The sequence below is a fragment of the Hylobates moloch genome, unplaced genomic scaffold (assembly GCF_009828535.3).
Source record: "Hylobates moloch isolate HMO894 unplaced genomic scaffold, HMol_V3 SCAFFOLD_6, whole genome shotgun sequence".
Taxonomy (NCBI): Eukaryota; Metazoa; Chordata; class Mammalia; order Primates; family Hylobatidae; genus Hylobates; species Hylobates moloch.
Window position 1 is genome coordinate 18,857,219 of NW_026652281.1, and position 15,897 is coordinate 18,873,115.

Genomic DNA, 15,897 nt, shown 5'->3' on the forward strand with positions numbered 1-15,897 from the left:
ATACACTATCCTAAAATTAAAGTATATGATAGAAGTTCTTACTGATTGGCACAAAAAGCTCAAAAGAAAAAAAGATAAATATTTAATTTTATTTATTTGTTTCTAAGATGAAGTCTCCCTCTGTTGCCCAGGCTGGAGTACAGTTGCACAACCTGGGCTCACTGCAATCTCTGCCTCCCAAGTTCAAGTGATTCTCCTACTTCAGCCTTCCAAGTAGCTGGGATTTCAGGTGCTGCCACCATGCCCAGCTAATTTTTGTATTTTTAGTAGAGATGGGGCTTTACCATATTGGCCAGGCTGGTCTCAAACTCCTGACCTCAAATGATCTGCCCACCTCGGCCTCCCAAAGTCCTGGGATTACAGATGTGGGCCACTGCGCCCAGCCGATAAATGTTTTAGTGTTAGAATGAAATATTTCTTCAACTGGCAGTTTGATATTTTACTTTAATCATATCATTTTGAAAATATGCATTGAGATAATTACTAACTCTCCTTATTTGACTAACAACTGCTGTTAGAGAAAATGTTCCATATTTGTCCATTAAGTTATAATTTAAAGTAATATGTGATTTTGAACATGGGGCTAAAGAAAAGACTTCCACACCTAGTCTTATACATTGAGAATCCATAGTAAAATGCCAAAGTTTAAAATTATTAACTAAATGTTAGTTTCTACCTTTCATGTCAGGACTTCAGAAAAGTCATATAAGTACTGTTTCAGTACTAGCTAGTCATTTGTCACTCTGAATATTTACATTACTTAGATTTGGGGACCATATGGGAGATTATGGTATAAATAAATGTGTAGATTTAGGTTATATAATCTACTAGTTTGTCAGTGAGTTCATGGAACTATTAATCTGTGCATGTTAAACACATCCTAAAGAAACTGTAAAACTCTTCAAGCTGTAAATCCTTTAAATGTCATGTTAAATACTTTACCAAAGAGGAGGCAGAAAACACAAGAGTAAAAATATCACTCTAAGGTGTTTATTTAAATTTTTGTTAGATTAAAAAACTCAACTAACAGCAGACTGTTTTTTAATTCTTAAAGAAAAAAAAAAACACTTCAGTGTGTTTAGGGGTTAAAAATCATAATTCTCACACTTGGCCAGCACAGAGATTACCCAAGATTCCTTACTTCTAGACTATGCCAAAGATATATATTTTGGAGAGAATGTGTATTCTCCAGGCCAACAGCAAAGGAAGGCTCTGTAATGCTTTACTCATTTCCAGCTGGCCTCTGTAAGAAATAGGAATTCCTAAATTAAGGGAAAATTGTCACTGGCAGAGCACAAATGTTTTTTCCTCAACCAATATAATAGACAATCTTATAGAACCTGATATAATCTGTAATGATAAGTGCCAATCTGTAACAAGGTTAACAGCATAGACGTGGGTAATTTGTCTTTGGGAATAATAGATTATTCCAAAGTGGTTTAACAAGAAGTAGCATTCACAGTGGAGAGAGGACCTCATAAGGAAACCAAACGATGACTTCTACTGGAAATTATTAGCGCTGCATTCCTATTCATTTATGTATATGTTTGGCAGTTCCATCTTTCAACTTTTTAATAAAGTGAGTGTGAAACAAGCATACTAAAGAACAAAAGTCAGGTTTGTTTTTAAAGATTTGCTATTCATTTTGGTCTGTGTTTCAGTGTCTTCTTAAAGCGATTTGTCTGCCTTATTAAACACATAGATATTTGGAATTGAATCCATTCCTAGAGGTCAGGCATTTGAGGGTGTTTTTTTGTGTATGTGTGTGTATGTGTTTAATTAATTCATTTTTTTGGATCTAACATTAAAACTCTTCTTGCCTCTTTAATGGAAATGTTTACATATATTTATAGCAAATCAAGGAAATGTGTGTGATAAAATCAAACAGATTGCTTATGAATGATTTACAGAGAACTGAATATGTTGTGAAAGGACTGTCAAAATAACCAAAATGTGTTTTAAATCAAAGTGTACACTGATCACCCCAACAATGGAAGAAAAAAACGATGCTTGCATTAAGAAGTAATTAATAGACACAAAGTCTTGGGCACGCTTGCAATTTTGTGAGAACTCAGATCAGAAATCAGTTTGCTAAAGTGAAAAAAAGTATAACAAGACATTTCGATTTTATTACTGTCATTCCAGTGAAACATCTTCCCACCAGAGAGAAATTTTGGAATGACAATCATTAAATTTCCTTTTCAAATAAAATACTTTCCATGTGTAGTCCAACAATCGTATGTCAAAAGTGGATCAGATCCCTCTGTGGCCATGTGAGAGAGAACTGTGTGTTTGTTGTTCTGTTTTGTTTAAATAAGTAAAGTCTTGATTTAAAATAGCACAGATAGCATTATATAGCTATATTTAACTTATACCAACTTGGAACAAACACGTATTTGCCAATTCAGGTGAAAATTCTTAAGTGAGCTTTGCTTCTATCCACCACTTCTTTTCTAAGGTAGATAATGGCTATCTAACCTGATGGTGGGTATTCCAGCCAAATGGATTCAAGATGACACAAAAGAAGTCTGCCCGTTTCCTTGAAACTCAACTTTAAGAACTTTTTTTGGTCTGAAGTATTCTGATATTAAAGTAAGGGTGAATTTACTTAAAAACATATTTTTAAGTAGTTTGAGTTATGATATAGGAAAAGGTGAAGAGAGTTGTATGACTACTAAAATTATGTTGATTAGTTTAATTTTCATGGAAAATATCAGTGAATAAATCTTTTGTTGTAAAATATATGAAATCTTAGTTGTTATCAAATTAGTCAGAAAAATCAACCCATAAATATATACACTTACTGTGTACGCCCCAAAAATTTTAAAATAATTTAAAATATAAAAAAATACAATGCTTAAATTGTATAATATTTTAATTTTTTTTGCTTACACATATAGTACAATGGTCTGGTTGCTGAGATATTTTTGAGAAGGGTAAAGGAGTTAAGATTTTCTTAAGGAAATGGCAATAATGTAAGACAATAATTGGGAAAAACTAATGTAATCAACAAGTACCAAGGAGTTCTGAGGCTGTCATTTATTGATGAAGCCCTTTGAGAAACTAGGTACTTCAGCTGGTCTTTGAGGATTGGATTGTTGGAAGAAACAAATTGTAGGCAAAGAGAACTGTATAAACAAAGACATAGAGAATGTAGAAGTAAAAACTGCTCAGGTGTGAGCTTAGTGGAAACACTTGAGTTAATGAAAATGATGAGAAAACTCTGGAGAGGTAGGTTAGGTTACAACACAGAACGCTTTGAGCCACAGTATCTGGTAGTTGACGCAATCAGCGGTGGATCTCTGGAAGTACTTAAGAGTATAGGAAAGAATGACGCAACCATCTCGTGAACAGACGGAGCTGTGGGAGAAGGAGTATGCAGGTAAGGGAAACTGCTACTCTAATTCTGGTGAAATATAGGAAGGGATTGTGGTATTATATTGGGAATTAAGAGCAACTGAGGCAAAACCCTACTTGTGTATAGAGGAAGAAGTGCCAAGGATGGCTTCTAGCCTGCGTAGGTAGGGAGATGATTTTGAAATATTTTGGAAAAAAAAAAAAGAAACTGGAAGTGGGCTGTAGTGTTGAGAAAATAAGATCAGGAATTTTGGGTTAAATATATGTCTTTTAAAGATGAGGGCCGGGCTTGGTGGCTAATGACTCATCTCAGCACTTTGGGAAGCCAAGGCAGGCAGATGGCTTGAGCCCAGGAGTTTGAAACCAGCCTGAGAAACATAGCAAAACCCCATCTCTACTAAAAATACAAAAATCAGTTGGGTGTGGTGGTGCATGCCTGCATCCCAGCTACACAGGAGGCTGAGAAGGAAGGATTGTTCAAGCCCAGGAGGCAGAGGCTTGCAGTGAGCTGAGATTGCACCACTGCACCCCAGCCTGGGCAACAGGGCGAGACCCCGTATCAAAAAAAAAAAAAAAAAAAAATATATATATATTTTTTTCCTATATAAATAAAAATAAAAATAAATAAAAATGAGGAGTTATTGGAATGCGAAAGGCACTTTCCTAGGGCAGCTGAAGTTTGAGTTGAGACTAAAGATAGGGTACTCTCAACTCCCTCTGATTCAGTCCCCTTCACATGGAAAATTTTTTAAAATACTTTTTTTTTCTGTTTCTCATGATTTCTCTCTTGCTCCTCTGAATAACCCTTTCTCAGTTCCATCTGCCGCAGCTGCTGCTTCTCTCACACACCTTTACAGGGGGAGTTTCTCAGAATTGCATTTTTTTTCTTCTCATGCTACACTCTCTCCCCAGGTACACATATACTTTGAAATTTTAAACACCGTTTAGGTGCTGATAACTCAGAAATTTCTATTTCCATCCCATACCTCTCCCCTAGTCTGCCTACTACTCACTAGTATTTAACTATTTGATGAGCACATTGAAACATGGTCTAAAATAGAATTCACAATCTTCCCTTTCAAACAATCTTTCTCCAGGGGTTTCTGTCTCATATCACAAACCACCATCCATACAAGTTGCTCAGGCCAGAAAACTAACCTGGGAGTTCTCCTTAACACCTCCTGCTTTCTTACCTCCCACTACAGATAATCAACCCAAGTTCTTTTCATTTTAACCTCACAAAAAATTCTCAAACTCAACCATTTCTCCCTAGCCCCACTGATACTACAATTTGAATACAGCCAGCACTTACATAGTTACTGTATATGTGACACTATTCTCAAAATTTTCCATGAATTATTTCATTTGGACTCATTAACTTAGAAGATACAGAATTCAAACCAGATATACTGCGCTATCTTACCTCTTCTAGTCCCAAGTCCTCAACTCTCTCCTGAAACTCTATATTTTCACATCTCCCTGTATCCATAATATCAATCATTCTCAATAATATAGCCTGAAAAAATGTAAGGATTAAAAAAGTAAGAATTTTTTTAAAATTCCAGATAGAAGCTGTTAACAAGTTTTATAAAATTAAAAGTAATTCTATAGATATGGTAAAATTATAAGTAAAAAAAATTCATTTCCCTCAATGTAATTCAAAGAAAATGTTCTTTGTAAATCTGTGTAGAAACATTTTAATATGTATATGATTAACAAACATACAATAACCTTTGTTGACACTACATAACCCTCCTGTATGACATTTACTTACTTAATAGTAGATCTTGGAGAAATTTTCTTATCAGCATGTATTTATCTATAAATTTTTCTTAAAAGCTACAATATTCCACTGTTTAAAATAGCATCATGAGTTCTATAACTAGTTAATGGACACACAGGTTGTTTTCAAATTTTTGTTGACTTAAAGCTATAGCAATGAGCAACTTCATAAATATCGTTAGCAAATTATGCAAAAGTGTTCATAAGGAAAATCTTTTGTTAAACTTTTTTTAATGTTCATAAGGAAAATTTTTGCTGAGTCAAAGAATGTATGCATTTCAAATGAGATGTAATTTTTTTCCACCTAGCAAGTTGGTGTAAAAAAGTGATAACATCCAATATTAGAAGTGCTGTGCAGAAAGAGATATGTGAACACAATTGGACTCAGTTACGTAGCGTCTGCACCCTTTAAATGGAGCTTTCTGGTTGCCCCCTGATATCCCTCACTCTACTTCTCCCATATTACTTCTGTATGTGCATGTTTACTTGTAAACATATTTGTTAGATTTACTTATTATGCTCTATGTACTTATGCATATTTTGTCCTATAGCACAGACCTATAGATGTATATTTTTCTAATCCATTCTGCTACTTGTGTTTCATTTGACTCTTCATTTTAAGGACTTTAAAATACATTTCCTTGGACTATGCACATCATTGACACTGGATTATTACTTTTACTTGCATGGTGAGAGCATTTTGACATTCCAAGAAACCTGTTGTTACTTTGGTACATTTTACAAATGTGGAGTTTGAGGCTAGGGGGACTAATGAACTGTTCCTCTGCAAACAAGATCAACACCAATCTGAAACCCTGGTTGTGTGGATGCTGGAGTGCCATCCAGCCATCCTGAAGCAAAATCTCAATGCCAGAACCCCCAGCTCAGGGCCCATGGCTCTGTTTGTTAAAGAAATTTTTTTTTTTTTTTGTTTAGAGAGAGTCTTGCTCTATTCCCAGGCTGGAGTGCAGTGGCACGATCTTGGTTCAATGCAGCTTCTGCCTCCTGGGTTCAAGCAATTCTCGTGCCTCAGCCACCCAAGTAGGTGGGATTACAGGTATGTACCACCGTCACTGGCTAATTGTTGTATTTTTAAGAGAGTCAGTGTTTTGCCATGTTGGCCAGGCTGGTCTTAAACTCCTGGCCTCAATTGATCTTCCTATCTTGGCCACCCAAAGTGTTGTGATTACAGGTGTGAACCAATGTGCCCAGCCTGTTTGTTACATTTTAAATCCAAAGTGCTATCTTTCTAATTGGCTGATCATTTGTGTATTTTTCTTGCATCTTAAACTTGTATTTCTCTAGTTATCCTGGTTATCTGGTTATGTCTATCTCTGGATAGCCTCTAGTAGTTGATGAACACATATTTCACCATATGTAAGTAAAATACACTCAAGACTACTGCTTATAATTTTATAAATTTGTATCAAATTCTCATATTTTTTCAGGTGAACATCCCTCCTCACCCCCTGCAACATAGAATCCTTTTGAGGTTCAACATCACAAAAATGAGATTTAGCATGTATGCTCCATCCTTCTATAAGGAATATCAAAAGTAACCCCATCACATTTACTTTCTGAATTAATTTGAGATAGGTTTAGGAGATGAAATTATAGATTCCCTATTATACTGCATAAGAATAGTGATCGGAAGTATTATTTTAATAGCCTAGTAATCGTGCTAGAAGCTATGAAGAAGAAAATATTATTAAACCCTCTGGATTTTATTTTTACAATATTTCTCTTGCATTTTCCAAAACAAATGACATTAAACGCATGTTCTCATATTTACATTTATACTTATGTATGTGTTGCACATACACACACGTAGGGGAGAGAGAAAGAGAGAGATATTATCTCAGTCTCTCTGAAGTATACATTTTCTTTAGGTAGAATATATAACAGCATATGTGCCTCATTCTTAATATATTTCTGCTCTGATCGATCATATCAGCCAATGTACTTGACTGTTTTCAGCAATTCAAACATTTTAGAAATTCATTTTTAAATTTTATATGTCTAGTGGCAATAAATAAGACTCTCAGGAGATTTTCAAAATAAAAATAACAGCAATGCAAAAAAAAAATTCCATTCTCTGTTGGAGTGAAGAGACAGAGACAAAACAATCTGATAGTCATTGTTCAGGAAATTTTGCATGGTTTCTCCAGATATAATGGTGAATAGCAAGTTTTGTAAGTACTCAGTGGATATATCTAAAAAACAAAATAGAAAGTCTTTCTTGAGGAAAGGGATCCTACTTATTACTGACTAATCTATTTGTCATGAACAGTTTTCAAAGAAAATAAAATGTAAAATATTTCTTTTTTAGGATATCTGGGGATAGGTTTTTTTCAATGTCCAAATGCTTTAAAATTAAGCCCACAATCTTTGATTTCTTTAGATGATGGACTGATCTAACAATGAGAGCTTTAGGTGTGATAGTTTTCTATTTTAGGGGATAGCTGTTCACATTTTCCTGTCTTACATGATTATTTGTAATTAAGAAAACTGTAAGCAATTACCTTCTCCAAACATCAATATATTTGCAGACATAATTAGAAAACAATTTTGAATAAAATGCTAACCTATTTCAGGAATAATTCCCTGTTATAGATAATTTCAGCTTAGTTTCAATCAACACATTTTCTCTAGCTAGAAAAAAAATTTACATAACTATTCTTTGAAAGTTGAATAATGTGAAGTCACCCAAAGTGTATTATGTTAAATAACAAACTAGCTGTGTCCTCTGCCAAAGTGATCTTTGGTATAAAGCAAAAAGAAAGGACAAATACTTTAGTTTCCTCTTTGCGATTTACCAAATACAGTAGAATATTAAAGGACCTGAAAAGTCCTACAGCAAAGATATTTGATTTTCTTTATTTAACACCAGCATTTTTCATACATGGAGACCACATCCCCAAGGAATGAGCTTTCCATGGAACAAAATTTTGGAAATGCTAGCCTAAAGAATTTTTTTTTTTTTTTTTTTTTGAGACAGAGTCTTGCTCTGTCACCCAGGCTGGAGTGCAGTGGTGTGATCTCTGCTCACTGCAACCTCTGCCTCCTGGGTTCAAGCAATTTTCTGCCTCAGCCTCCCCAGTAGCTGGGATTACAGGCGCCCACCGCCACGCCTGGCTAATTTTTTTTTGTATTTTTGGTAGAGACAGAGTTTCATCAAGTTGGCTAGACTGGTCTTGAACTCTTGACCTTGTGATCCACCCACCTCGGCCTCCCAAAGTGCTGGGATTACAGGCGTGAGCCACCATGCCCAGCCAAGAATTCTCAAATTAATATGTATTTGATCTTACAAAAATGATGACATTCAGGCCTTTGGTATATACCAATTTTACTAATGTGTCTACTTGACAAGATATTATTTTCTTGATTGTGTTTATTTTATTCTCTAGTTTCAGTGGATACTTAACATTTTCTATTTTTACATTCTACTAGTATTTAATTAGGTTATTTGCTTTTGCTGCTAATTGTTCCCTTAAATTTAAATAAGTATCCTTTCAACAAGGGATTGAGTTTCCCTCTAATAGCCTGCTTCATTTAGTTATGTTAAAACTAAGAAGCTATACAAATTCTCACTAGGACTCTGGACTCCCTGCAAGTTGACTTTAATTGGGGTAGGGTATCTGCCATTGTTGGTCAGTAAGAGGCATGTTGGAATCCATAGTCCTAAGGTCTAGCCTAGCCCTGGGGCAGCAAGAAATCCCCCTTTAAAATTTTTGGTTCTGGTGATTTTTGTACCTTTTGGCAATGCAAAGAAAAAAAAACAAAAAGCAAAAAACATTAGACATCGGGGTGCATGATCAAAACAGTGTTATCTAGTCAGTTACTTCAGTATATTCTTGATTGTATCAAGGTTTCAAATTTCTTTCAAAGACTCACTGAGTTTTCCTTCAGTGGAAAGAAATGTCCTCAATGATTATTAAAGAAATGCTACCAACTGTGATAAGTCTGACATAATATTGTCAATGTTAGTTTTAAGAAGTGACAAGCTTCTGTATAGAAAATAGAAGGCAGTGTAAAGGCGTTCCTATTTCTCCACAGCCTTGCCAGCATCTGTTGTTTTCTTGAACGTTTTAATATCACCATCCTGACTGGCGTGAGATGGTATCACACTGGGGCTTTGATTTGCATTTCTCTAATGGTCAGTGATGTTAAGCTTTTTTTCATGTTTGTTGGTTGCATAAATGTCTTCTTTTGTGAAAGACACATGCACTCATGTGTTCATTTCAGCACTATTCACAATAGCAAAGACATGGAGTCAACCCAAATGCCCATCAGTGATAGACTGGATCAAGAAAATGTGTTACATATACACCATGGAATACTATGCAGCCATAAAAAGGAATGAGATAATGTCTTTTGCAGGGACATGGATGGACCTGGAAGCCATCATCCTCAGCAAACTGACACAGGAACAGAAAAGCAAACACTGCATGTTCTCACTTACAATCGGGAGCTGAACAATGAGAACACATGGACACAGGGAGGGGAACAACACACACTGGGGCCTGTTGGTGAGGCAGGGGGAGGGAGAGCATCAGGACAAATAGCTAATACATGCAGGGCTTACTACCTACGTGATGGGTTGATAGTGCGGCAAACCAGCATGGCACACATTTATCTATGTAACAAAACTGCAGGTCCTGCACATGTATTCCAGAACTTAAAATTAAATTAAAAAAAAAAAAAAAGAATGGAGGACAGATGGTCAGGCCAAAGATGCTATGAGCCTACAGCCTATTAATTTACTGAGAGCTTCAAATGTACACACCTGTAGAATCCAATATAACAAAAAGTAAGAGAAAATGTTTTCTTTAGGGATGTGTGAAGTGGTGCAACTCAAGTCACTTGTATTGACTGCTGGTCAATCTGAATGTAGGTAAGGCTCAAGATGACAAGGTAATAAATCTTGTATTGTCTTTCTAGACTTGTTTTAAGTATGTACATAAGGAATGTTTTTGTTAAATTGTTGTTTCTTTGATCTTGCATTTATTTGTTATGAGTTGCTCTAATTTAATAATTATGCAACAGGAGAACACTTTAAGGTTATAATGCTTGATTATGCAAAGCACACTTAAAGAGCTGGCATAACTAATTAATTTGTACTTTTTTTGAACTTCTTTAAACAATTGGAGTGCTAACAACTTAGGAATACTTATTTGCTTATAGTTATTACAGATTCCTATGACAATATGATATATGAAGTGGATTTCAATAACATCAGTAATATGTATGGTAAGAAATTATTTTTACTAGAAATAATCCAGATATATACAAGTCTTTAATTATAAAAATAAATTATTAAGTAGTAAATATATATTTTTTTCAGCCAAAGCATTGTTCCCATAGAAAATGAGAAAACAATTTACTGTAGAACACCATTTTGAGATTTGTAACTAAGGAAACTAGAAAATCTTCACTATGAGCGTGAGCTCAGAATAAGTAGAATTCCCATTAACATAAATCTAATTTTTATTGCTAGAAAGCAGGTATTTAGATAAGTATATTTTGCTTATTCATTAGGAAAAAAATCACTTTAGTTTTTAGATTCCTCATTTGTCTAATTCCTCTCCTGTTCAATACAACATGCTGAATATAATTGTGATTTCCTTTTGGAGGATAAGTTAAAAATTACGCATTATACTGCAGGCTTTGTATCTGTCACTTCTAAACAAATATATACCCAACTGGCTGGGCTGTATAACTAAATCATCCAAAATGATTTACTGTGCTTCTAGCATTATTTTAGAATATGTCATTTCAAAAAGGCTCATAAATCACCTGTCCAAATATCTGTTAATAATGTCATAACTTTGTGTCCAAAACTAATCATTTCCTAGAATTTTAAAGGATTAAGTTTGAATTGTAGAATATAAATATAAGAATAAACCAGGAACAATTATGTGCAATTTTAAGGCGTCTTGTTTCTCAACAGAATTCTGTTGAATAAGTTTAAATCACTTGTTAATATTCCATGAAAGGGTTAACTCTATAAAAGCTTCATAAATAATCAGATCCTGTGTAACAGGTAGACAAAATAATACTCTTTTTTTTTTTTTTGCTCCTCTGCTGGTCTCTAGTAATGAAAATCAGGAGTTGCAGAAGTTTAAATAAAGGAAGGAAGGTCAAATTCAGACCAAAAAAAAAAAATTTTCATTTCATTAAACATTAGAGACTATGTTATTTTTCAAGTCAGTGTTCCATACCAAGAAGAGCTTAAATGAGTGAATGAAAATTTACGTTGGCAGGAAAAGTGTGTAATGTTGTTTTCTCCCAAGAAGGATCCTAAGAACATGTCTGTAGCAGAGAGAGATATAGTCAGAACGTGGCATATAATTGTGTAAGTTAATGCAAGCCAGGGCAAAGCAGCCACATTGTATGTGTCCTATTTTTGCCATCATTTTAATCCTGATGAAATAAACATGAACATTGTTCAACAAAGGCTGCATTACTTTTTCTTAGAAATGAAAGGCAACAATTTTATGACATAAGTTTCACGCTTTGCATATACCTTAATCTATTTTTCCCCCTCAGAAGCCCAGAGCAATTTTTCCATTATTTACACAAAACCACCCAAAATATATATGATATAAATCATGTAGGCTGATACAAATGCAGTGAACATAGTCAGAGGCATAAGCCATCTTTTCAGTCATCCTCCATTTAGTCGATATTACCTTTGCCCAATAGCAGTCAATGATTCTTAGGCAGTGGGAGAAGCTGAGGATGTATTTTCTTTTGATTCTCCCAGGGACTCATCTATATTATTAAGGGAGGAGCAGGTTTTATGGTGCTAGACTTTATAAAAAATTGTACATTTAATATTCCTGATTAAAGCAAATCCAAGGCTGAAGTCCACTTTAGTATTGACAGTTTAAAAATAGGGTAGACTTTGAGTGAAACTGACAGATTAACTGACCTCAGAGGAGAACAGAAATCCACCCACAATCACACACATCTTGTTGCTATTCCTGTTTCAAGGACACAGCTGATAAGAATAAGAGATTTATGTGTTTTCTCTGTCCCTGAAAACTTTAATCACTGAAACTTAATCATGGCATTCATTATTCCTTTTCTCTGTAATTATTTTGGGATGGTCTTCATTTTAACATGAAAGTAATATCATAGAAGTATAAAATGAAGGGTGAAATCAATAAAATTCACATGGAGCCACTGGTTTTAATTTGTGCACACTGTTTGAGTCTGTGATGCTGAGATCATTATAATGAAAAAGGAAAAAAATGGCTTTAAGGAAAAAAGCACTTATATTCATATGAAGTCCAAAAGTGGACAAACAAAAGCACTATTTACTGGATCTTCTAAATAACCAAACAAAGAAACAAACAGGCCAACAAGCAAAGGTTAAAAGGCCAGGAATAAAGATGAATACAATCTTCCTTGGGTATATGTGGGCATTGGTTTTAGGACAGCCCAAGTATAATCAAAATCTGGGTCCTGCAGAACCCACATATGCAAAAAGTCAGCCCTCCTTAAAGGGGGTCTCGCAACCAGGAAATATTGTATTCTTGATCTGCCTTTGGTTGAAAAAATCCATATGTATGTATATCCGTGTAGTTCAAATCTGTTTTGTTAAAGGGTCAACTGTATTTGTTGAAGTTATTCTTTTCTTTCCTCACTCACAAAGGCTATGTTCTAGTTGGGTAGCCATACAGTAACACCACAAAACCAATTAAAAGTAATTCAATCCAATTATGTTTAAGAATTATATACATATGTTTATAAAACTGAAAAAAAAATTTTTTTAGTTTAACATAAAAAACCACAATCAGTGTTCCCTATGATCTCCCTAGTGAACTTTGGTTTTACCTAAGATTTAACCAGAGGCCACACAGTAGGCACGTTTCATTAACCAAAAGTAATAGTATTTGTCAAGCAAATAGGATTTGCTAGCCATATTTCCACATGCAGCGTTGTATGAGCTTGTAATTCTGTGTCACACATTACAATAAAACTTGAATCTTTCGGTATTTTTTGTAATTACATCTTCTGGATTTTATAGTTAATTGGAGGTTAACAACTAACATTTAAGTTTTTCTTTTTTTTTTTTTTTTTTTTTTTTTTTTATTTTTTTTCTTTTTTTTGGAGTGCAATGGCGTTATCTTGGCTCGCTGCAACCTCTGCCTCCTGGGTTCAAGCAATTCTCCTGCCTCAGCCTCCCTAGTAGCTGGGATTACAGGCATACACTACCATGCCTGGCTAATTTTGTATTTTTAGTAGAGACGGGGTTTCCCCATGTTAGCCGGGCTGGTCTCAAACTCCTGACTCAAGTGATCCACCCACCTCGGTCTCCCAAAGTGCTGGGATTACAGGCATGAGCCACTGCGCCTGGCCTACGTTTAAATTTTTCTATTTATCACCAAAGTTGGAAAAATATAGCTCAGTTTTTCAGGTGGTTTGTAAATATTTTCAGAGCAGAATTGTTTCATTCTAAGAAAATATCTAGAATTTCACTAGCCAAAAGAAACAAGTGAGTTCCTACAATGGAAAGGGAGCAACAGGTGATTTTCCCTGCCCTTTTGATGCTAGTACTTTTTCTTCTTCCTTATCCTATCCTGTATCTTCAATGATGAATGAAAAGTTACTATACATATACACTAAAGAACTTATCCATGTAACCAAAACCACCTGCTCCCCACAAACTATTGAAATAAAATTAAAAAAGGAAAAGTTGTTATACATATAGCTTGAAAACACTTCCATTTTCATTATTTGACTCATATGGAAACAAAGACACAAAGGCATTAAGTGAGTGGCTTAACCACTTTACCCATCTATGCAAAGAGGAAGTGAGAATTGTCCTCTGTATCTCTTGACTTCCAAGCCACTGTCTTTCCCTATTATCCTGCTCTATTTGTCTCCCTTAGAATTAAGGAAACAAATCCTGAACATAAAATAGTTGTAGTTAATTTAGAATTCTGTGCTACCTTAAAGTTTTTTATTCTGAAGTGTGAAGTTTCCTTATGTGATTCACCAGTCAAAATTCCCGTGGATTGAGCTGAATATTTCTCACTGCTGTAGTTAGGGATCGATTTATGTTGTTTACAAAAGTATCCTTTAAAGAGTTCAAATGTGAATTTTGAATGTTGTAAGTAGTAGAAAGGGAGTCTAATTTACTGATAACTCAGATGCAATATTAACATGCAAACTTTTCTTAGAGACAAAAGGCATACATAATCATGAGAAAATAGCTTATATTTCAAATGCCATGGATTGCTTTGGGGCAACACTGGGAAAGTGGGATAATCACAGTATTTTCCATATTGAAAATATTTCTCCCAGAAAGCCCTTTAGGGTTATTTATGAAAAACTATTATACTCCTCTCCATACCCCAGCAGCCATCACTTTCTTTTCTCTTTTATACAACAAAAGGGGAAGGAGAGAGGATTTATTATGTCTCATCTAAAGCATTATGACCATCTGAGCATGGAACTAAGCCCTATAATTTTATGATTTCATGATAGTATATAATATCACAGCTGAAAGTGGGATCATTGATTCATATTTACATTTCTGAAAAATAATATGAGATCTATTTCACCCCAAAATGATCAGAATTTTATCTTAAAACATGGGTTTTATTAGTATTTCATAGAATGAACAGGTCAGATATTTTCTACAGCCCTATATGAGGCTCTGCTTTCTCATATAAACTTTAAATAGGCATTACTGTTATCGTGAATTAAACTTACTGTTCATTTTCCATATAAATTGTGTTCACTTGATTTGACCAAAGGATGTCAACATTTTGTTCCTTTCCATTTCTACCATACGCAAGTCCCAAAATTGGTGGGAAAATGACTGTCTTTTATCTAGTAAGAGCTGAATTCCCTTTATTTGGTTCTTCTGCTACCTTACTTAATTATATTTTGAATTGACTTATCTGACGGTATTCTATTTATTTAGATAAGTTTTATGCAAAAATATTTTGAGAAATAACTATATGAATAATTAACAAAAAAGCAATAATGGTAGGTATTATTTTTTGACAGCTTCCTTTGTGTCAAGTATGGTGCTAAGTGCTTTGTACATTTTATCTTAATTTTTAACATAGTTTTATAGAGATCATGATCATGGACAGCCAGCTAGAATCTGCACTTGGATGTGGTATATAGGGCTCCATACCCCATGATGTTTAATTCCACTCTCCTTCCCTCCTAAACTCCATGCTATGTGGTTACAGTACCCAGGGCAATGCTGACATTATTGAAACCTATTACTGAGAATATACAGAATGGTTCTCACCTTAGACCAGTCACCCATTCGCCACACATAGCATTTTGAATAATCCTCACAGTCTTCAGCCTCCCTGGGTCTGGTAGAGAGGACACACTTCTTTCTTGGGTTGGTACATCTAACGGTCCGATGACGTACGCCTTTGCCACACTTGACTGAACACTGGAAGATAACATCAGAGGTTTTAGATAAAGTTGGTGAATTGGAGATATAGATTGCACTGGTTTCCAATAATCTGTCATGAGCCAATCACCCATATAAAAGCCAGATAAAATTATAAATAATAAGTTTAAAGGTAATAACAGGCTAAGCACCAGTATCTAATGCCAGAAGGAGCTTAAGGCACAATGCTGGAGATAAGTGGTTTCAGAAATACTGAACCATTATTACAGAGACTAATATAACAGGGATTATTTAAGAAAGAAATAATACACTATGATCAAAATTAAAGTTACTAAAATTTGATATCACATTTTAAATATAATTAT

General features: G+C 34.7%; 1 protein-coding gene across 1 annotated transcript in view; it reads right to left on the reverse strand.

Moving 5' to 3' along the window:
- Positions 1–15,897, reverse strand: part of ADAMTS19 (ADAM metallopeptidase with thrombospondin type 1 motif 19) — a 286,463-nt gene that overhangs the window by 20,354 nt on the left and 250,212 nt on the right. Inside the window, exon 21 of the mRNA XM_032156524.3 lies at positions 15,419–15,571. Within this exon, the coding sequence (XP_032012415.1) occupies positions 15,419–15,571 (153 nt within the window). The remainder of the gene's footprint in view (positions 1–15,418; positions 15,572–15,897) is intronic.